The following is a 20,790-nucleotide window of genomic DNA, read 5'->3' as shown; positions in this document are numbered from 1 at the left end:
TCGCTTAACATCCACTAAGCTAGTCAATGTGAACATGATGCTCGTTCTCAAATGAATTACTTACTAAATTGCTCAATGTTAGGTTAAGATGAAGAACACTGAACACATTGGTTTATTGCCTTCCCTACTGTAAAGTCCATTTAGTAGAAAGGTTAATGGTTCATTTAACCAAGAGAAATACTATTTTTTTTTTAACGAGCTGAGTTGTTACGAACCTCACATCTTTTTTCGTTTGCTTGATATTTTAGTTGTCTCTTGAATATTGAGTTATACTGACACCACTTACAAGAAAGAATTAAAAACAACAGGTGGGAAGCGATGGTTGGAGAACATAGATTTGAATTTTGTTATTTGGAAGCAAAATGTACTGTTACAATTGTCATAAAAACTATATAGAGACACTATTTGCTCTGCACGAACCACTGCCTGATCACGTCAGTTCAATCTGTTTTAAGCTGAATAAAGCTGTCCCTCCCACAGTAAGTTTTATGTAGAAAGAAAGAATCGTAACACTGTTACTGCATTTCACCATTACATGCAAGCTTACCTCTCACATCTTCCAAATGCGCTTTGGTGCATAGACTTGAAAACCCCATAGGCGCTCCCTCTTCATAACGTTAAGCAAACGACTTCCCCTTTCGCTTCAATCCAATGTCTTTACATGCTAATAAAAAGCTGTCAGCTGTAAGGTATAATGCTAAAAAAATAATTAGAAAAAAGTTCTGTTTGGCTTTGTTAATAAGGAAAATGAATACATTCTGCTTGATTTTTTTTTAAATTTTAATATCAATTTTTTAACAAAGAAACATTACTATGAAATATTCAATACATACGTATTAGTGGAAAAATGGAATGAAACGAGTTCATGTTCTAATATCGCGTTTCAATTTTATGGCTGCATGCCATTTGTCACAATCTTTTCATCAGTTACCAGTCAGTTCTCACTTTGGCTATTCGATAGCAACTACAACAAATACATTTTTTACGAAGAAAGTGTTGTGTATTGTTACTATGTTATCATATTTGTGATTGTAGATCTCCGTGTCTTGCGTTTTGTTAATCATTGCGAATCTTTGGTGCGTACTGATCTGATAAAGTTGTTTCTGTGCTTAGTTACTTTCTATTGGTTAAATTTTGTGATATGTATATGCAAAGAGACTCAGCATTCCAGCGCACTGACTTTAATGTCCTGCACAAAACTTTAGATTTCTAAAAATCACTCATCAGCAACCAGTTAAATAAAACAAATAACTTTGAATAACTTAATTTTGAAATATAATGTTGCTTAGAATTATAATTTTTGTCGTGTGTATTACATACACTTGTCTAAATCAGGTGGGATATTTATACCACAGCATATAAATATGTGATGGCTCTATTTAACATATGACCATTTGTGTTAGTGTTTTATCCAGAAGTGATTGTATACTTGCTTACATATGTATGTAACGGACAGAAGTTAGGCAGCAAAAAATATTCGCAAAGTTATTCTACTTCCCTTGGTATACACATGTGTGTGTGTGTGTGTGTGAGTGCATACATATACACATATGAGAGCCGTTGGTGGTTTAGTTTTTCAGTAAATCAATCTGCAGTTAGAAACAAAGTTTATGGGCTGCTCTCTCCCGAAGTATAGAAATCCTAAGAGACTTGAGGCGTGCCACAAATATAATTTCTTAAAACCCAGTTTTCAATTATGAATTGAAGTCGCATAAACATGTATGTAAGTGAACACAATCATATCCTTGTTTAGTAAGTAAATTGGTGAGGCGTAAACATTTCATTTTGTTTTAACGCAAGGGGGCAACGCCTGCTGCGAAATGCTACAAAACGGGTAATTTAAGATCTTATAAATTGTCAGATATTCAGCATAAGAAATTGATTCATCTCGTTAGCTAATGAGGATAAACATTTTTCGCCAGGTTGGACGCCAAAATTTGCATACTCGTTAGATAATTTTTCCGATTGGCGACTTGGGCCAAATCATCTTGTGGTTATCGGTTGCCTTATTTTAAGTGTGGCCGTTCTCCGACAGAATTATAAAAAGGAGTACACTGGGACCAATATTTGTTTTTGGTTCAAAACGAAACCAACAATAACTCCCTAAGATTTTAAGGTGGCGAAACACTTTAGGACAGTGGTCGGCAGAGGTCTATATCCGGAGTATAGACTGGACCAACTCGGCAGAACAGCAGCAGCGCGGCGTGAGAGGATGACACGAACAGTATAAACCGCACACACATTGACAAGTTTCGGGCCATATTATTTTACCCTTATCTCCAGTTTTTAATTACTTTTAAGCCCGTTTGCGAAAATTCTGCGAGGTTTTAGTCAACGCTCTATATCCCATGGTTTAAATGTATTGAAACATCCAACGTTTCATTTATATTAAATTATAAATTTAACTAACTGTTACGTTTTTAAATTTACTTTTAGTGACAATGGATGAAAAGGATAAAGCTCAACACAATATGATATCCAACCTACCACTTTTGTTTGCGAATGGATACCCTACATCCCTAGAAAAAATAACGGAGCCGCAATTAGAAAATTTTATTCCATTCATGGTTCAGTGCTCTTTAGGACATATAAATTTACCAAAGAAAGTAGATTGCAGTGAACCGGAATGGTGGCCGGAAAACGCACCTTTCGAAATTCCGCTGAAAAAGCCGAAAGCATTTGTTGGGGTAAGCTTTTAAATAAACATTTTTTTTTAAAACTTGGAATAAAAATAATTTGAATGCTATTAATGATTTGATAGTATAATATCTAATAAACGGTTTTATATTTTTTATAGAACTGGATGGAAAAAATGAAAGAAATTGTGGTTATTTGCTATCAATTTCACAAAAGCTTATTTTTATTAAGATTTTGTAATGATTTAGCTGCGTATGAGCACGCGAGCTTAAGATTCATAAACAACTATAACTCAACGACTTCATTGTATGACAGAAGAAACAACAAATTGCTGGTTACATTTAGAAATGAAAACATGGTAAGTACTCTCTCTCACTTTGTTTTAATGACCTTTAAAAATAATTGCGATGATTTATTTGTCTCTCTGAAATAATTTGCCACGCATATTTTGGTTATATTACAGTCATATGATAGACAACAAAAAAATAGGAAGTGCTTGTTGCTTCAAAAGAATAACAGTTCAATTAACGAAAACTTACAACATATGATGGTTGAGCCACCCCCTTTTGATATTTATCTTTGCGACAACTGTGATGCTGAACTTTATTCTAAAGAAGCTATACTGGTAAGTTGAATACTTTTTCTAACCAAAATCGAAAATATTTCTGAACCTAACTAATTTTTGCATTAAAGGAACACGAAAACATTTGTTGCATGGAAGATGATGTTATACTTTGTGATTCCCCTGAGCCAGATAACAAATGTGAGGGGAAAAACGAAGATATTGAACTGCGCAACGCCTTTCTTTTAAACTTTAGCCTGCAATCTAAATTCATTGATATCAGTTCATCCAATGAGAAACAAAAAACATATTCATTTAGTGAGGAAACGTCAACGGAAATATCAAACAGAAAAAGGCGTTTACCATCGCGAAGGAATCGAACAGTTCATTCTTTTAGTAGGTGTTCGTTTATCCCAATATCATCACCTGCAGGACAGCAATTGTTAAAGTCTACGAAACAAACAATATCTAAGGAATATATTTCCGAAAGACAGGAACGCCTGGACCGATTTTGTTACACGCCAATAATCATAAAATCAAACACAAGGCAAAAATATTTCGAGAAAAAATCAAACACCACCGTGCATTGCACATTTAAAAAGTCGCATGAACATAATTACCATGTATATTCATTTCCGCGACGTCAATTTGTTAAACGCAGGGACACAACTGAGAATTTTTTGTTTTTAAACTCTCCGCTAATCAAGCAATGCCGTCCAATTTCTGTCAGATTGAAAAAGATATCAGAACACATAATGGAAGAGCAAAATCACACTGCAAATACAAAGCTTAATATAAGACTAACGCGCCACAATTCGCTTAATTCGCATTGGAGGATTTCACCTTCTAGTGAAGTAGTTGTTGATACAATTGACTTATGCTCCTCTGATGATGATGAGCAAACAATTGGCTTGCCCAAAGTTCTTGGTTCGGATGCACTTACTATAATAAAACTTACACATAACAACAGAAAGTCCAGTAGGCGAACCATTGAGCCAAGTAAATATACTTCTGAACCAGAATCCGTAGTAGATAGTTCTGTTAAGCCCTTACAACAGTCCTTATACATTTTTTCAAATTATAAGGCTAATTCGGTATTAAGTCGTTGCACGGTTGACTCCATGTCAAATCATTCAATGGTTAGTCCTCTGAGTACATCGAATACTTTTTCTGATTCAGAAGGACACAGAAAGGAATACAATCAAGAAAACTGCAATTTTTCGAAGAATTTGGTTACACTCACAGACTGGTACGGTCGTTCAGCTAACTCCGAAAAGAGCACAGCAAATCAAACTACTGAGAGTAGTACGTTTGACGCCCTTTCCGCGGCTCCGCCGTTTAATAGCACTGGCCGAATAATTTCCATTGATTTAACTTCATAAAAATTTAATCCATAGTTAAGTTAAGAGATTGTTATTTTCAAGAAAAAATTTAATTAAGAATTACAATATTTGAATAAATAATTTGTTTAAATACTTTTATATTTGATGACTTAACTTATTTTTACCTAAATAATAAGAATAAAGAAATACGTTACTAAGTATTTTTGAAATAGTAGTCTCTAATACCTACAACTCAGATCGACGACATAAGTTCATCACCTATGAGAGAGAGCGAGAGGGCAATAACTGAAGTACACTTTTTCGTTAAAGCTGAGTGCTAAGATCGACGAACAGTTACGCCAGCTTGAAAAAGTTTATTCTTTCTGGTGTGACCGAAGTTTTTTCTCACGGTCTCACTGTCAGTCAGCTGGGCTTGTTCACAATTACTGTAAATCAATGTGTAATATTTAACAATGTAAAATTATGAATTACAATCTTTATAAATGTTTTCAGCTATATTTTCGACCGCGACTTTGCAATTTTCTGGTATTTTTTCGTCGATCTGAGTACCGTGGTGAAAAAAGGCACTGACGTAAAATGTACGGCGTTTATTTGCCTCTCGCTCTCTCATAGATCAACAAATCCGTAGAGCTCTAAAAACTTTGGTCACACTAGAAAGAATAAAGTTTTTTCGCAGGCGAAACTATTCGTCAATCTGAGTATTAGGGCTTAAAACAGCTGAAAATACTTTAAAAATACTGATTTCTTTTGGTATTTCAGGAAAAGTACGGCAACACTAATTACAATAGCATTTAATGTCCAGGTTCCACAGAGCACCATCCATTTTCCGACATGCACAGTTCCTTGTAATAGTATGAGAATGCTTTTCCCGTGCAACTATAAACTTTACAATTTTCCGGTACTATTTAGTGGCCAGTCCTAAAATAGTGTTATATCTCACACAATCTTGTTCAATTTATGCTCAGTGGGCAACACGGTTTCACATTTTTCAAAAATTCAACCGTTCCCAATGTTGTGTAATGTGTGAACGTCGCATTTATTGTAAAATACTGTTTCATTAGCATACGCCACTATTAAATGATATTAGAAATGTTTGCATAACAATTTTTCCAAAAAAAGTTTTAACAGGCATTCGAGAATCAAGCCCTTAAATCAAAAAGCATGTATGACAGCCAATAGCATAATCTTTCTTTTTGGAAATTCGAAACACAACGGGCTCAGCTGAAATAGTTAACAAAAATCTGTAATAACATATGTACGCACTTATGTACAGAAAAAGCACAGTTTTTGCTTATCATTTTTGAAAAGAATAAATCCCACTGGAAATATTAAATTATTTTGTTTATGATTAATTGAAAAAAAAAAGGTTTATTTAACTTTAAAACCTTATTTTTACCCATAACAAAACTAGTTTTTTATTCAAGAAACAAAATTAACGGCTTGTAAATTTATTTAATGCATTAATTAATTTAAAGTTATCGAAACTGCCGTAAAAATATCAAAGCCGTCAGCACTGATTGCGATATTTTTCACCGAATAAGTGAAAACAGCGATTAAAATGAGGCAGTGCACGGTGCACCCTGTACAATCGCGAATTGCTTGCTTTCATATCTATGAATTAGTTTGGTAAAGTCGTATACAAGAAATGGTGTTTGAAATTAAAACGATTTTACTGTTCCTCATGGTGTCGTCAAATAAATATTCGCTATTTAATAATTAATTGATGAGTGTGTAAGTTGAAAAAGCGGATAATATTTACAATTGTGATGTTTGGTCCAGTGTTTAAGTGAAATAAATACCTGCATATATATGTACACAAAATTTCGTTTGAATGCGCGACTGACAGCAAATCAGTATTAATTAATCGACATAAACTTAAAGTTTTTATACATCAAGTTTATCACTTTGTGATGAGCAAAGCAATTTGCCAAAATTAATATTGATTAATCTATCGGCATAAGACCGCACTTTCATACACACATATACGTACATACATATTAAAGCGTTTGGTGTGAATGTGTGTATGTACATTTGGGTGTTTTACTTATGTATACGTACATATATACATTTGTATGTAAGGACAGCTGTGGACACTGCAATGTTTCAAAAATAATTTCGAATCAGATTTAAATTCCAGAAGTAATGATAATTCATTATATGCTGATTGTGTATCGCTATTCGCATCGGTAATCGGAAAGAAACTGCATGAAATGAACGTTTCCGTCAGTCATCGATTGATAAATAAATATTTTATTTCATGCTTGTGAAAATTCAGGGTTTAAGGAATATAAGTTACAAACTTTTTGTTTTTATAAATCGGTATAATGTTGATTATAATGATGATAAGACAGACTTTGTAAAAATAATCACATTATGATAATTTACCAACATTTCTTAATAAGAAGTCTTGCCAATTTAATTACCTTTACTATTCTGTTAGTCGAACACTTTTTTCGGCATTAACCATTATTAACCGAACAAATATTATTTTAGTTTTATTTTAGATATTTATATTTTAATCGAATATTGCGATTTATGATTTGACTTCCCTACAATTATGGAGTTTTTACACGATTGAGCTTAATTTTTGCAAGCTTGAAAAGGTGAGGTAATAAGATTTTACCTAACATTCATTATGTTTTACGAAACGAATGTCAACATATAATTTTTTCCTAACAAAATACTTTTCTTGCCCTTTCAGGTTTAAACCATAAACAGGACCCATATGCCTTTTACGACTTAAGTCATCAACATTATTTGCAATGAATGCAACGTTCCATTCATACAGAGATATACTAGCGGCACATCACCAAGACTCATCTAGTCCTGAAAATTTCGCCCCCATAGTAATTGATTATAGAAACTCAAACCACACAAAGGACATTGTCGAGACCAACTCAAATATCTCATCGTCTCAGCTATCGTTCATGGACGAATCTTCAAACGATTTTAATAATCAACAGTTAATCCATTCTAACTCTCTTATTAAAGTGTGTGGTGGTTGCGGAGGTAAGATTTTTAAAATTTAGCTTAGCCTTATGAAATCCCTTCGAAAAAATTCGGTTTGAATTTGTGTAGATGTGGTGAAACCCCTATTACATTAAATGATTAAACCAATTTTAAACAACATATTAACTTATTCCTTTTTCTTGATTTATTTCAGATAAAATAAGTGATAGATATCTTTTATACGCTTTGGACAGATATTGGCACAATGGCTGCCTTAAATGTCACTGTTGTGGAGCTATGCTAGCAGAAGTGGGTTCCAGCTGTTTTACGAGGCGAGGCCTGATTCTTTGCAAAAAGGACTACTCCAGGTATGAGCTAGGACGATCACCAGAGACGAGAGATTCGACTACGGGATAACTGATATTTGCTACCCATTTTGTTGCCTAATTTTAAACTAATGAAGATGTTTGGGATTTTAAAAATATTTTCAAGTAACGGCTGATATTTCTAATTCAAACTTCAACAAAGTAGTTTAGTATTTGCGGAATACCCTTACATGTGGATAAAATCTTAAGAGAACTTGATTGCCGAGTGAGAGATCTGTGTGCCAAAATTCGCACTTTCGTGATTTGCTGATACTTCTGATCGAGCTGATGTCTTATTAACTTTATAAATCGCCAGGAACTCTGTTGAGATGCTTTTGCCGCCCTAGAAAGTCTCAACAACATTTTCGGCAAAATAAATTTATAATAAGTACATTTTTAACAACGTTAAAGTTTTTTGTCATGTTTACAGACCCTTTAAAATAAACAATATACTGTAATAGGGCAGTGAGTAGCTGTTGTTCCTCGTCGAAGCTCTCCCATAAAACGTTATTAAAAATGTATTTTTTGTTTTAAGCTTACTTAAGTTTTCAGATTTCAAAGCATCTGAATGGCCAAAATATAGATGAAAAATTGCCGTATCAACAGAAAACGTTCTTATTACATAGCTGAAATTAACCAAAAATAACATATTCTTATTTGTTCCAGCATGTTCGGATGCTCTGGAGTTTGTTCTGGATGTGGGGAAACTATACCCCCAAGTGAACTGGTAGCGAAAGCACTAACTGGAATAAATAATATCGATTTACAAAATCAACAAAAACAAATAATTAATTGCGTATTTCATCTAAGGTGCTTTAGTTGTGCTAAGTGTGGATCAAGTCTGCGTCCTGGTGATAGGTATGTACATCATCAAAGTTTAATTAAAAACGACCGACTAATGGTAAAACAAATCGCTTCTAGGTATACTATGTTAGGAGCTAGCTTGGTATGTGAGCAAGATTGGCACAAATTACTTAAGGGCCCCGCCAATTCGAATGGAACGCTTGGACAAAGGAAAGGAAAAGTTGGAAGGCCCAGAAGATCAAAGGACTAATCAAGTTTAATGTCACATAAAATATACATATATTTTAGAACATAGTTCATATTTTTAAATTACCTATAAAAATGTAATTAAATCATAATATAAAACCAGTCGTTCTTCTAGGCGAGTTAGATTGGGAAAAAGAATCGGGGAGAATGAGGAATTGAATGTCACACATTTAAGAATATAAACAAAGTATGCAAATCGAGTTTCGATTTGAAGAAACCCAGTAAAGGTTCATGTTAAAATATATTCATAATTTAATTATTTTTTTTATTAGAGCTTAAAACATTTTCCCAGATATCTTCACAAGAATCAATGACTGTTTGCGGGGAGGATAATTTATGTTTCATGAAAAAGCCTTGAATTTGAGCCGGACTTGCATCACGACCAAAGGAATTAACACGTTTTGCAAATTCCTCCGCCTTTGTGGTGTCTCCGTTGGCAAAGAAGTTTTTAAACATTTCTTCCAATTGATACTGCGTACAATAGCCTATGTATTCCTTTAAATCTATTCTACCAGGTCGAACTAGGGCGGGATCTAGTCGGTCAATATAATTCGTTGTCATGAAGACAATTCTGGCTTCTGTGGAACCCACTCCATCCAAACAGTTCAGCAGTCCACTAAACGTAATCCTGTTCAGGCCGTCAAAAGCGGACTTTTGCTGTGGAGTTGCTTCCCGTGAGACGAATGCTGCGTCAATATCCTCCAGCAGGATGATACTTTGTTCTGGCGCCACGTTTAACAGGTGATTTAGTCGGTCGTCGGTGAGGCCTCTTTCAGACAAGTTCAGCAAGCAAACGCTGTACTCCAATTCGCCAGCCAAGGCAGTAATAAAGCTAGACTTTCCGCAGCCTGGAGGCCCGTAGAGGAGATATCCTCTTCGGTAGGGAATTCCGCGCTGAGTGTACCACATAGAACTCTTAATAAAGTCCTGACAGTCGGCAATGATTCTTTCGGACGTTCCCCGATCCAAGACCACCGATCCAGTGGGACGTCTCCTTCGTGGATGACCAAAGGGTCTCCATTCCGCACCCATCGCTGTGTATAGCACCGTTTTTCCTTCGGTGGCTTCCAATGCCAATTGTCTAGCCTCTTCTAAGATGTCAAAATAAATAGCCTTATTGTTTCCAAACGCTGTGAGTGTCACCGTTTCCCATGGAACTCCCATGTGGAGGTCCAGTGTCTGCTGTTCCCTGGTTCGCTCCACCTGAATCCAGTTGCCTTTGTAATGGAACAAGTGCTTGCCGATGCTGGGTATGAAGTCATAGCTGGTTTTGATCGTGCCATTGTCGTTCTGGACAAAGTTCGTCTCCACGCTCAAGTGCTGCGTCTTGCGGGCTCCTCTAATTGTGATCCATTTCAATAGCCACTGATAGGACTTGTCCCTGCACGGCACCTCCAGGGTAATCATACAGTGCCGTCGGAACAGGATTAATCCGCCCTGAAGACCCTTTCGCAATATTGCAGCCGCAGCGCCCACTCCAAACAATCCGAAACCAGCCCCGAAATAGGGATTCGACGACAGACTGGACACAAGATCGGGTAAAGTCATCTTGTCTGAAATAAACACATATTTATTAAGGAGTAAGGCTCGTGTACTCAACCTGTTGATTAACTATTCTACCATCTAAAATAAATTGTCCAAAGCAATGGTGAACATTTCGAGTAAGAGTTAGTAAATATTAAAAGTTTATAAACAATGTTTTTTTTGTAAGATTCATAAGGTTTTGATTAAAATCTTCGATTATTGAAGGCGATTTGTTAAGACTTTCGTTATGTAATTAATCAAAATTAATACGTTTCAATAAGAATATTTCAATTGCAGTCGAAACTAGAGGTTCTTTTTATCATAATGATCAATCGAAATAGTAAGTAGTCATTCACAAAACCAAATTAACATTGTTTTTATTGAAGAAATATATATTTATACCGGCATTGAGAAATATTTTTTAGGAAACAGTGTGACCAAATTTGGAGCACCGTTAAATACCATGCAGTTAGGACAATATACCAAACGAATTTTTAAAAGTGCCGCCAAGACATATAATTACAAAGTGTCAACACTATTCTCCGTGTTAAGATCTATGCAAATGCATGAACAATTTTATTGTATCCTTCAATCTTACATTTTTTAAGGGTTAAGATGGTTTTATATTCAAGCAAGAACCTAAGGACGCTGCTCCGTGGCAACAAGAACTTCTGGGTCGCGTGGTCCCGCTTCTGGTTGGTCTGGAGGGGATGGGCGGTCATCGTCATCGTCGTTCCTGGGTGGATCCACTGGAGCACCCTTTTCCTTGGCCATCCTCAAATATTTCTCGTTTTCTTCCTCTGAAAGAATTTTGAATGGCTGATTTTTGCCAACGATGGCCACAGTGATATTCTGCAACAGACAGTTGTATGTAGTATTTACACTCATTCAATTATCCCGTGTAACTTACAAACTGAGCTGCATTCTCCTTGCTCTGGTGCTCATCTGTGGGCAGGGATCCGAGAATAGCCAGTATGCCGTGACAGATGATATCATCGTTGGATGAGTCCAAGAACGTGCCCAGATTCCGTTCCAAATAGGTGCGTGCACTTTGCGAGCGCGATCCAATTGAATTGGCTTTGCAATTGTAAAAGGTCGCCGATGGCGTGACCTGATAGATGTGCGGTCCGTTCTCGTCGTAGCCGGCCACCAGCAGACCCACTCCATACGGACGACGATCGTAGCGCTGAGTGGTGGTCTGCATCTTATTGCCCAGGTTCGTGATCAGACGGGACACCGGGTAGGTGGAGTCGTACGAGTGCTTGTAGTTCAGGCACTCGGAACGCAAGTACCGGCTAAGTACACGGGCATCCGCCGTAATTCCAGCGATAGATATACCCAGGTGATCGTCAATGGGGATTATCTTGCGCTGGGAGGCCGACAGCTCCGATGTCGGCTTGCACAGGGCAACGAGCACTGCAGTTTCTCTATTTTTCAGACCCACAGTTGCGGTACCGAGCTTCACGGCCTCCATTGCGTACTCCACCTGATGCAGTCGTCCCTGCGGACTCCACACCGTAACATCGCTATCATACTGGTTGCGAAACTGAAATCGGCACGGTAAGTTTGTTACAAAACTAAATAATTTGCAATAAACACTTTACCATGACTTTTAAAATAAATGCCGCAGAGCTGAATGATGACAAGTAGAAATGCTCGATAGTTAGTTATGGCCCGCCATGAGAAACAAACAAACAAAATATCGAAATTCGCTCAGTATTTCGATAGGGTGAAATTAGCATACAAATTGAAACGATGGGAAAAAATAGCTTTGAGCTTTGCGTAGAGTTTCGAATGATAGTCAAATATATTTACTATCCGATCACATTGTTGAAATATTAATATTGAAAATCCATCATACAAAGTATTATTTGCATCATGCTTTCTCAAGAAATATTTACATGTATAATTGTTTTTAAATATTTAAATAATAAATAATATTATTCCGGTAGACATCAAAATTTATTAAATATTTTAAGCTTAATGCCGTGTTGATAACTACGCTTTGTTGGTTTTGAATTCGAAAATAGTTTTATGTATGATGTTGACTGGCTTTAAAAAAAATTTCAATACAAATTTTTTATAATAGGCGCAATTGCAAGAGCCTGTATCTCATAAAGTATTAATCCGATCGATGCGATTTTGCAATTATGTTCTGGTCACATAAACTATTCAGAGATTCAGACGTTTCGGGAATACCCAGATTATATTACAACATTAGGATTGCTATTATTATTCCATATGTTTTTGAGTGTTCCTTTCTTACGTTTCCTACTGGCTTTCGTAGTTGGCATATCGTATATCGACTACAATCGATTGTTTTCCCCATTAAGCTGATAAGTAGTCAGTGGGAGTGTTTACATTTAATTGTATACTTCAGTTATTTTTTCACTCTCTCCTGTTTTGGGACCGAGGGTTAGTATCTCCGATTTGGCTTGTTGACAGGGGTATATGCGTGACTCACTAGTTGACGTACTTGTAACTCGGTCATATTCTACTACCCAAAAGTGTTTGCATCAAAATATTATAAAAAAAGGAAAATCTTGGTGCGGGCTTTGAGCATATAACGGTATAATTTAATTAAATAGGGAACTTATCTAAGATGACTTCATAGAAATGCACCCACACACATATGTAGGTATGTTGGTGCACGAAAATAGAGAACAAAGAAAACATTTCTATTGGTTCGGCGCAATACTAATGTTTACAATTAACGATTTATACAGTCGCTTGAAAGTGGAAGTGGAAGTGATAGCATTGTGTACACTATCTATATTGCGTGCCCTTCATGGGGCTACTGGCAACCATAACTTGTGCATAAAATTGCTTAAGAATCCCAATGACATCCGCTTGTCAATAAGCCACAGTACAAGCACAGATACATAAATAAAACATCGGGTCCATTCAGCAGAGAATTTTGATTGCTGATTTTTTATTCCCGATTTACCGATGAGGTGTAAAATTAGCATGTGACGGTGGAAAAAAAAGCAACCGAGGCAGTCTACGGTTTCCAAAGAAGTTGACGATTGCACCGTCAGCTGTACATACTTCAAAAATATAATGAAATTACCCCCTCCATAACCAGGCAACTAGTTGCATCATCACTTTCACAAAAGCCACCGACAACCACTTACCACCGACAATGAGTTTAAGCGCGAAATTTAACGTATCAATGTCAAAGGCCACAATTCACTGCTTCCCTTGACATTTCTGCCTTTTCTGTTCACCCAGTTAACCGTCGTTAGGTGCACATTAATCAGTAACAAATTGTTTCAATAGGAAACCAGGTTTTCGCTTTCTATTATTCAGTTCATCGTTTTTGAACTTTTCCCCAGAGGGGTACACAGATTTTTTTCTGCTTTTAAATTTAAAATTTTCCTACAGCTAATAGCTTAAAAATTGCCTTTGTAAAGTTATTTTGAACGCATGCTTGAAGTCAAAGTTATAAGTTTAAAGATTTCTTATCTTGCCAGCCCACTGCTTCCAAGAACTCTTTCACATGGTTCGAAATCACTTGGTAGTTGAACATTTCTTATACATTCATGTTTTCATAGTTTACCTAGCAAATATTTTTAGTTTGAACAAGCTTAGTCACTTTTTTCCTAGAAAATATAACTATGGAGTCACGACCCATATATGTATGTAAGAAATACTAACATTTTTTCATTTTTAATTACCATCTATAAAATTTTGGCAATAAAAAACTACTAAATTCTAAAAAAACATCTTTTATTTTTTGTATATTCTGTTAATGATCGGATTATTATTAAATGGGTCTGCTGGGAGCAATTACGAAAACCCAGTCAATCGTATAATGTACATTACGATTTGATTACTTTAAAACCAATTCAACTGAATGGGCTTCAAAGTCTGTCAAAAAATCAGTTTATCATTAAAGCTGTTTGTAAACAAGTAAATTATAAAGAAATTTGCCAAACTAATTAGGGGGTATCTGCAAAGTCCACTTGAAAATTTATTTGTTGTAATTCCGAGTTCCGAGTGTTTCAACATACTGGGGTACACAGATTCGTTTTGTATCGGTAACAGGAATAAATATTTATTTAAACCACTCAAAACTTATACCTCTGGCCATTGGACACATTTACATTAAACACAACGTTTGCCTGGAGTCTGAAGTTTCTCGGATTGGATTTCATTTAATTCAGCTTTCGCAAGTTTACTCTTAACGGGGTAGGAATGTCGACGCGATTTCAAAAGTGGTGATTTTTTTTCATTTCATTTTCATTTTTACATTCATTTTTTAATCGGTTAATCCGTTGTAGATTTTCAATTCTTTTGCTAAATATTTCGGTTCGTGCGATTAGTCACCACAGTGGTGTTTTCAGATGGGTTATCCCCCTCAAAATTGAAGTTTATTAAAAAGTATTGTGTTTACAGATATGCGATTGTGACAGGATGAGTTCAAGATCCCCACTCAGGAGTACCGCTTTTGGAGTACACATCCTTTTTGCCGCTGTACTCTTTACGTTAATACAATCATCGAAACAGGTAACTAAAATTTAGTTTTTATTTTGTATGGTTTAGAAACTTATGCTTTAACACCATAATCTGTATAGACCCATCTTCATAGTATATTGCGAAAATATATCTCTGAGAGCATCCAGAAAAATTGTGAAAATTTGGGCTAAAATTATATTTATATAGTTGCAGTAAATTTTACGTCATGCGTTTGAAAACTTAAAAACGCGTGAAGGAGTCAAAACAGATGCAAGCCAATTACAAAATAAATTATATTGGGCAAAGGTGGCGGTAATGCCGTTTTTACGAACTAAAATGTAAATTGTAAAAAGCTATTTAAAGGCCAGTATAAAGAGATTAACCAGGTCACTTCAAAATCATCGTTTACATTTAACTGCTGGCATTTTAACTTAGAATTGAAAGCTTAATATTAAATTTAAAAGAATATTGGTCTTTCAATTAAATATTAAATTAAACTTAATTTAACTCAAACATATTTGTGTATTTAAGGACTGCGTTTGGTATGGCGTATGCAACACAAATATATTTTCACACAGTCAAAACTGTCCCTACAATGGAACAGCCAAAGAAATGCCTGAAGACGGATTGGAGCTGCTGAAACGACGATGTGGTTTTTTGCTGGAGAACAGCGAGAATAAATTTTGCTGCGACAAGAAACAGGTATGAATAATACAAGTTTTGCAGCGCAGACTTTAGTAATTAATATGCTCATATTACTTTTAGGTGGAACTTTTGAATAAAAATGTAGAGCTGGCCGGTAATATTCTAGACAGATGTCCATCCTGCATGGAAAACTTGGTTCGACACATCTGCCAGTTTACTTGCTCACCGAAGCAAACAGAATTCATGCATGTGGTGGCCACGGAAAAAAATAAAGAAGGTGAATAGTTTAATCTTCTTTGTATGTATGTATTTCCGATATTTATTTAAATGAAAGCCAAGTAGCTGCTAGTTGAATAAAAAAGTAAAATATGCTAAAAAGGGGGAAAAAGCACTTCTGTTCATATTAAATGTAAAAAAATGATTCGCCTTGTACGGATTAAATAGCCCTATAAAATTAGCATTTAGTTAACTGTCCATATCTAGTGTATAAATTAGGTGATTCATTTTTCTGACTCGAGGCAGCAACGTTTTATTTATAATAGAATTCAAAATAGTTTACAAAATTGTACTATATTTGTTTTACCTTTATATGACCGCAAAGTAGATTAAGCGTCGACCCAGATCAGAATTATTGGGAATGATTTAAAATATCATATAAAACTCTATATTAAATTGTTTTCAAAAAGAATTTTATATAGTATAAGTATTATTAGGTAAATAAATAACTATGATTTGTTTATTTCAGATGTTGAGTACATCACTTCCGTGGATTTGCATATATCGACAGAATATATCAACAAGACTTACAAATCATGCTCTCAGGTAAGTCTCGCCTAATTGAAGTAAATAAGAATAAATAAATACTTTCTCTTCATAGGTTTCTGTACCACAAACAGGTCAATCAGCACTTGATTTAATGTGCGGAGCTTATTCAGCATCTCGCTGTAATCCTACAAAATGGTTTAATTTTATGGGGGACGCCGAAAATCCATATGTACCTTTTCAAATCACTTACGTTCAGCATGAGCCCAAAGATAAAGTCGATACATTTACGCCGTTAAACGTGACAACAATTCCCTGCAACCAAGCGGTGAACGTAAGTTCAAAATGTTTGATTTAATTAATATTTAGTTCACATATTGTTTTTATTTTTTTTTACAGAGCAAACTACCAGCATGTTCGTGTTCGGATTGTGACCTGTCATGCCCGCAGGGACCTCCAGAACCTGCTCCTCCAGAACCATTCAAAATTGGAGGACTTGACGCCTATTTCGTTATTATGGCCGCTGTGTTTGTTGTTGGAGTAATAGTATTCCTAATGGGATCGTTTTTATTTACACAAGGTTCATCAATGGGTGAGTAATTTAATTCACCACTTATGTATGTGAAGAACGATTTCGTTATTTTCTTGTTAAAACTTCGGCATGCCGAAGCATATATACTCTTGCAACACTGTCAATTACGTTTTGTTCTATAAAAAGAATTAATATCGAATTTATGCTTCTATTTTTAAAACAATGAAAGTTAAGTTGATTTTTCGATAAAAATACAAAATGAAAAATTTACTTTTGCACTTATAAAAATTATTTAAATCTATTTGTATATGTTGGAAAGCATTGACCGTATATTGATTAATAGAAAATCATAATAATAGAAATAAGAGTTTTCTATTTTTTTGGAAGATACATATGCTTATAGTCGTCCGATTTTAAATATTGGTTTTACAAAAAATTGAAAAATATTTCAATATGGTTCTTATTATACATACATACAAAAGAAAAGACAAAAACTTTATCCAGATGACTTTCATTTGAGAGATAAATTTGCAAACCATTTAATTGTATAAAAGTAAATTTAAAAAAAAATGTTGAACTATTAATTGCAGATGAAAACTTTCAAGTAGACGGCAATGATGTTTCTGATGAAACGGTCTATTCGGAGGAAGATTCATATTTTGAAATACTGGGAGCTCAAACAGAGACTTTTTTGGAAAACTTGTTTACGAGATGGGGAACGTTCTTTGCCAGCAATCCAGGGGTGACATTAATTGCCGGAGCTTCGCTGGTTGTGATTCTGGGATATGGCATAAGCTTTATTGAAATCACAACGGATCCGGTTAAACTTTGGGCGTCGCCAAATTCAAAGTCCAGAGTGGAAAAAGAATTTTTCGACACTAAATTTTCGCCATTCTACAGGCTTGAACAGGTAAACTTTGATGTGCAAGACAAAATTGTAAAATGAAATCGCTTCAACTGTGTATATTGCAGATCATAATCAAAGCAGTTGACTTGCCTCAAATTTTTCACAATACTTCAAATGGCCCTTACACCTTTGGTCCTGTGTTTGACAGAGAGTTTCTGACGGAGGTGTTAAATCTCCAAGAGAACATAAAGCAAATCAACGCCAATGGCACAATGTTAAAGGATATATGCTTTTCCCCCTTATCAGATGACGGTAGTGAAATCGATGTGTCCAAATGCGTTGTTCAATCGATTTGGGGGTACTTTAGCGATGATCCATCAAGATTGGATGACCACGACGAGGATAATGGATTTAATGTAAGTAAAGAAAATATTTCTTGAGAATTGAAACACAGTTTGGTCATACACTTTCAGGTAACCTATTTGGATGGCCTCTACGATTGCATAAGTAATCCGTATTTATGCCTTGCTCCCTATGGCGGCCCTGTAGATCCAGCAATAGCCTTTGGTGGTTTTCTGCCGTCCGGAGCCCAGCTGACGGGTAATACAAAATATGAGCTAGCCAATGCTCTTATTCTGACATTCTTGGTCAAGAATCATCACAACAGAACAGATTTGCAGCCGGCCTTAATGTGGGAGAAAAAGTTTGTAGAGTTTATGACTAACTATACCAAAAACAACATGTCGAAGCACATGGACATAGCTTTCACTTCAGAGAGGTCGATAGAAGACGAGCTGAATAGAGAGTCCCAGTCAGATGTTTTAACTATTTTAGTGTCCTATCTAATTATGTTCATGTACATTGCAATATCGCTGGGACATGTTAAGGAATTTAAAAGAGTTTTCATCGACAGTAAAATCACCCTTGGCATAGGTGGTGTCATCATTGTATTAGCCTCAGTAGTTTCCTCCGTTGGCATTTTCGGTTACCTCGGCTTGCCGGCCACCCTCATTATTGTGGAAGTTATACCCTTTTTAGTATTAGCCGTTGGAGTGGACAACATTTTTATCCTTGTCCAAACTCACCAGCGCGATCAACGCAAACCCAATGAAACGCTTGAGCAGCAAATTGGTCGAATACTGGGTCGTGTTGGACCCAGCATGCTGCTCACATCCTTGAGTGAGAGCTTTTGCTTCTTCCTTGGTGGCCTTTCTGATATGCCAGCTGTAAGGGCTTTTGCTTTATACGCTGGCGTAGCCCTTATCATTGACTTTTTATTGCAAATAACATGTTTCGTAAGCCTATTCACTTTAGATACGAAACGCAAGGAGGAGAATCGAATGGATATCTGTTGTTTCATCAAAGGAAAGAAGTCCGATAGTGTAGTTAGCAGTGAAGGTCTTTTGTACAAATTTTTCAGTAGTGTTTACGTTCCATTTTTAATGAAGAAAGTTGTTCGAGCTAGTGTAATGGTCATCTTCTTTGCGTGGCTGTGCTTCAGCATTGCCATTGCGCCAAAGATTGACATTGGGCTTGACCAAGAGCTGGCCATGCCACAGGATAGTTTTGTTTTACATTACTTCCAGTCGTTGAACGAGAATCTCAACATCGGTCCGCCAGTGTACTTTGTCCTAAAGGGTGATTTAGTTTATACAAATAGTTCGGATCAGAATCTAGTGTGTGCAGGTCAATATTGCAACGATGACAGCGTGTTAACGCAAATTTACCTAGCCAGTAGACACTCAAATCAAACATATATCGCTCGTCCAGCATCAAGTTGGATCGATGACTACTTTGACTGGGCAGCAGCAGCATCTTCTTGCTGCAAATATAAAAAGGACACTGGAGACTTTTGCCCACACCAAGGTGAGTCTTGTTAAGAAAAAAAACCAAAAAGAAACATATTTAGTAATAATATATAATGATTTTAAAAACATTTCAGATACTTCCTGCTTGAGGTGTAATATCAGCAAAAATTCCCTTAAACGGCCAGAGGAAAAAGAGTTTGAAAAGTATTTGCCATTTTTCCTCAAGGATAATCCGGACGACCAGTGTGCAAAGGCCGGCCATGCCGCTTATGGTGGAGGTGTTCGGTACTCCTACAGCCATGAAAGACTGAACATTGAGACGTCATATTTTATGGCCTATCACACCATACTAAAATCCTCGGCTGACTATTTTCTAGCGCTTGAATCGGCTAGAAAGATATCGGCAAATATCACGCAAATGTTGCAGGGCAGATTAATTTCCAACGGAGTTCCTATGCAATCGGCCCTTACGGTCGAGGTTTTCCCCTATTCAGTATTCTATGTGTTTTACGAACAATATTTAACCATGTGGTCGGATACGCTACAGAGCATGGGTATTTCAGTTCTTTCCATTTTTGTTGTTACATTCATTTTAATGGGCTTCGACGTTCATTCCGCATTAGTAGTTGTTATTACGATAACAATGATAGTTGTTAATTTAGGAGGTTTAATGTATTATTGGAACATTTCTTTAAATGCTGTTTCGCTAGTTAATCTTGTTATGGCCGTCGGAATATCCGTAGAATTTTGTTCGCACTTGGTGCACAGCTTCGCTACTTCGAAATCAGTGAGTCAAATTGATAGAGCAGCAGACAGCCTCTCGAAAATGGGTAGTTCCATTTTCTCCGGAATTACTTTAACCAAATTTGCAGGCATTCTAGTGCTAGCTTTTGCTAAAAGTCAAATATTTCAAGTGTTTTATTTCCGCATGTACTTGGGCATTGTGGTAATAGGGGCGGCGCATGGTCTGATCTTTCTACCGGTTCTGTTAAGTTATATTGGTGAGTAAATATATCATTCTCCTCAAGGCACAATATTTATTAATTCATATATTTCTTTTCTATTTTTCAGGGGCTCCTGTAAGTAATGCTAGATTAAGGTACCATAAACAAGTTGCTGCTGCTGAACACGAGACAGCACTTGCGGGAATTCTATAAATCAATCCCATAGTTGTATTGAAATAATCTCAAAAATATTTTAAATGTTAACCGGTTAAGGTACAATAAATAATAAGAAAAAAAAACAACTTTTGGGAAAGTTTACATTTTACATTTTTGGTGAAAAAACTAACTAAACATGCAGCTTAAA

General features: G+C 35.9%; 5 protein-coding genes across 10 annotated transcripts; 3 read left to right on the top strand and 2 right to left on the bottom strand.

Moving 5' to 3' along the window:
• The first annotated feature begins 934 nt into the window (after positions 1-934).
• On the top strand, positions 935-4,680 carry LOC108142080. Of its 2 annotated transcripts, none has more exons than XM_017265767.2 (5): positions 935-1,076; positions 2,437-2,687; positions 2,798-2,995; positions 3,101-3,262; positions 3,331-4,680. In XM_017265767.2, exons 2-5 carry the CDS (start codon positions 2,442-2,444, stop codon positions 4,579-4,581), a joined length of 1,857 nt encoding a protein of 618 aa, XP_017121256.1. In that variant the 5' UTR covers positions 935-1,076; positions 2,437-2,441; the 3' UTR covers positions 4,582-4,680. The 2 variants fall into 2 exon arrangements, with proteins under 2 accessions (XP_017121256.1, XP_017121257.1); XM_017265768.2 differs by lacking the exon at positions 935-1,076 and adding an exon at positions 1,594-1,723.
• A 1,437-nt stretch (positions 4,681-6,117) lies between these two features.
• On the top strand, positions 6,118-9,008 carry LOC108141994 (LIM domain transcription factor LMO4.2). Of its 4 annotated transcripts, none has more exons than XM_017265655.2 (6): positions 6,125-6,273; positions 7,036-7,145; positions 7,244-7,551; positions 7,706-7,859; positions 8,523-8,714; positions 8,778-9,008. In XM_017265655.2, exons 3-6 carry the CDS (start codon positions 7,305-7,307, stop codon positions 8,908-8,910), a joined length of 726 nt encoding a protein of 241 aa, XP_017121144.1. In that variant the 5' UTR covers positions 6,125-6,273; positions 7,036-7,145; positions 7,244-7,304; the 3' UTR covers positions 8,911-9,008. The 4 variants fall into 4 exon arrangements, with proteins under 4 accessions (XP_041566311.1, XP_017121144.1, XP_017121146.1 ...); XM_017265657.2 differs by having other exon boundaries at positions 7,036-7,150; XM_041710377.1 differs by lacking the exons at positions 8,523-8,714; positions 8,778-9,008 and adding an exon at positions 8,409-8,439 and having other exon boundaries at positions 6,118-6,273.
• A 146-nt stretch (positions 9,009-9,154) lies between these two features.
• LOC108141991 (mitochondrial chaperone BCS1) lies at positions 9,155-10,900 on the bottom strand. Of its 2 annotated transcripts, none has more exons than XM_017265652.2 (2): positions 10,833-10,900; positions 9,155-10,459 (listed from the first exon to the last, which is right to left on the bottom strand). In XM_017265652.2, the coding sequence occupies exon 2, from the start codon at positions 10,452-10,454 to the stop codon at positions 9,159-9,161; it is 1,296 nt and encodes a 431-aa protein (XP_017121141.1). In that variant the 5' UTR covers positions 10,455-10,459; positions 10,833-10,900; the 3' UTR covers positions 9,155-9,158. The 2 variants fall into 2 exon arrangements, with proteins under 2 accessions (XP_017121141.1, XP_017121142.1); XM_017265653.2 differs by lacking the exon at positions 10,833-10,900 and adding an exon at positions 10,527-10,804.
• A 71-nt stretch (positions 10,901-10,971) lies between these two features.
• Positions 10,972-12,122, bottom strand: LOC108141993 (proteasome subunit alpha type-1). The gene is made up of 3 exons (XM_017265654.1): positions 12,035-12,122; positions 11,341-11,976; positions 10,972-11,282 (listed from the first exon to the last, which is right to left on the bottom strand). The coding sequence occupies exons 1-3, from the start codon at positions 12,035-12,037 to the stop codon at positions 11,070-11,072; spliced, it is 852 nt and encodes a 283-aa protein (XP_017121143.1). The 5' UTR covers positions 12,038-12,122; the 3' UTR covers positions 10,972-11,069.
• A 637-nt stretch (positions 12,123-12,759) lies between these two features.
• LOC108141953 (NPC intracellular cholesterol transporter 1) lies at positions 12,760-20,728 on the top strand. Its single transcript, XM_017265595.2, has 12 exons — positions 12,760-12,845; positions 14,829-14,939; positions 15,420-15,590; positions 15,654-15,810; positions 16,279-16,355; positions 16,411-16,629; positions 16,695-16,887; positions 17,418-17,737; positions 17,800-18,090; positions 18,148-19,540; positions 19,617-20,483; positions 20,554-20,728. The coding sequence occupies exons 2-12, from the start codon at positions 14,847-14,849 to the stop codon at positions 20,637-20,639; spliced, it is 3,867 nt and encodes a 1,288-aa protein (XP_017121084.1). The 5' UTR covers positions 12,760-12,845; positions 14,829-14,846; the 3' UTR covers positions 20,640-20,728.
• The last annotated feature ends 62 nt before the right edge of the window (positions 20,729-20,790 follow it).

Source organism: Drosophila elegans, unplaced genomic scaffold (assembly GCF_018152505.1).
Source record: "Drosophila elegans isolate 14027-0461.03 unplaced genomic scaffold, ASM1815250v1 contig_814, whole genome shotgun sequence".
Taxonomy (NCBI): Eukaryota; Metazoa; Arthropoda; class Insecta; order Diptera; family Drosophilidae; genus Drosophila; species Drosophila elegans.
Note: the sequence above shows the minus strand (reverse complement) of the source record. Positions and strands in the feature narration are given on the sequence as shown.

Excerpts from the sequence above, each read along its gene's own strand:
- LOC108141953 (XM_017265595.2), top strand. The coding sequence starts at position 14,847 with ATGAGTTCAAGATCCCCACTCAGGAGTACCGCTTTTGGAGTACACATC. Across the intron at positions 15,591-15,653 it reads TTTGCTGCGACAAGAAACAG|GTGGAACTTTTGAATAAAAA; the intron begins GTATGAATAATA and ends TATTACTTTTAG. Across the intron at positions 17,738-17,799 it reads CATTCTACAGGCTTGAACAG|ATCATAATCAAAGCAGTTGA; the intron begins GTAAACTTTGAT and ends TGTATATTGCAG.
- LOC108141993 (XM_017265654.1), bottom strand. Across the intron at positions 11,283-11,340 it reads AGGAGAATGCAGCTCAGTTT|AATATCACTGTGGCCATCGT; the intron begins GTAAGTTACACG and ends TGTCTGTTGCAG.
- LOC108141991 (XM_017265652.2), bottom strand. The coding sequence starts at position 10,454 with ATGACTTTACCCGATCTTGTGTCCAGTCTGTCGTCGAATCCCTATTTC.
- LOC108141994 (XM_017265658.2), top strand. The coding sequence starts at position 7,305 with ATGAATGCAACGTTCCATTCATACAGAGATATACTAGCGGCACATCAC. Across the intron at positions 7,552-7,705 it reads AGTGTGTGGTGGTTGCGGAG|ATAAAATAAGTGATAGATAT; the intron begins GTAAGATTTTTA and ends GATTTATTTCAG. Across the intron at positions 8,715-8,777 it reads AGTCTGCGTCCTGGTGATAG|GTATACTATGTTAGGAGCTA; the intron begins GTATGTACATCA and ends AATCGCTTCTAG.
- LOC108142080 (XM_017265767.2), top strand. The coding sequence starts at position 2,442 with ATGGATGAAAAGGATAAAGCTCAACACAATATGATATCCAACCTACCA. Across the intron at positions 2,996-3,100 it reads CATTTAGAAATGAAAACATG|TCATATGATAGACAACAAAA; the intron begins GTAAGTACTCTC and ends GTTATATTACAG. Across the intron at positions 3,263-3,330 it reads ATTCTAAAGAAGCTATACTG|GAACACGAAAACATTTGTTG; the intron begins GTAAGTTGAATA and ends TTTGCATTAAAG.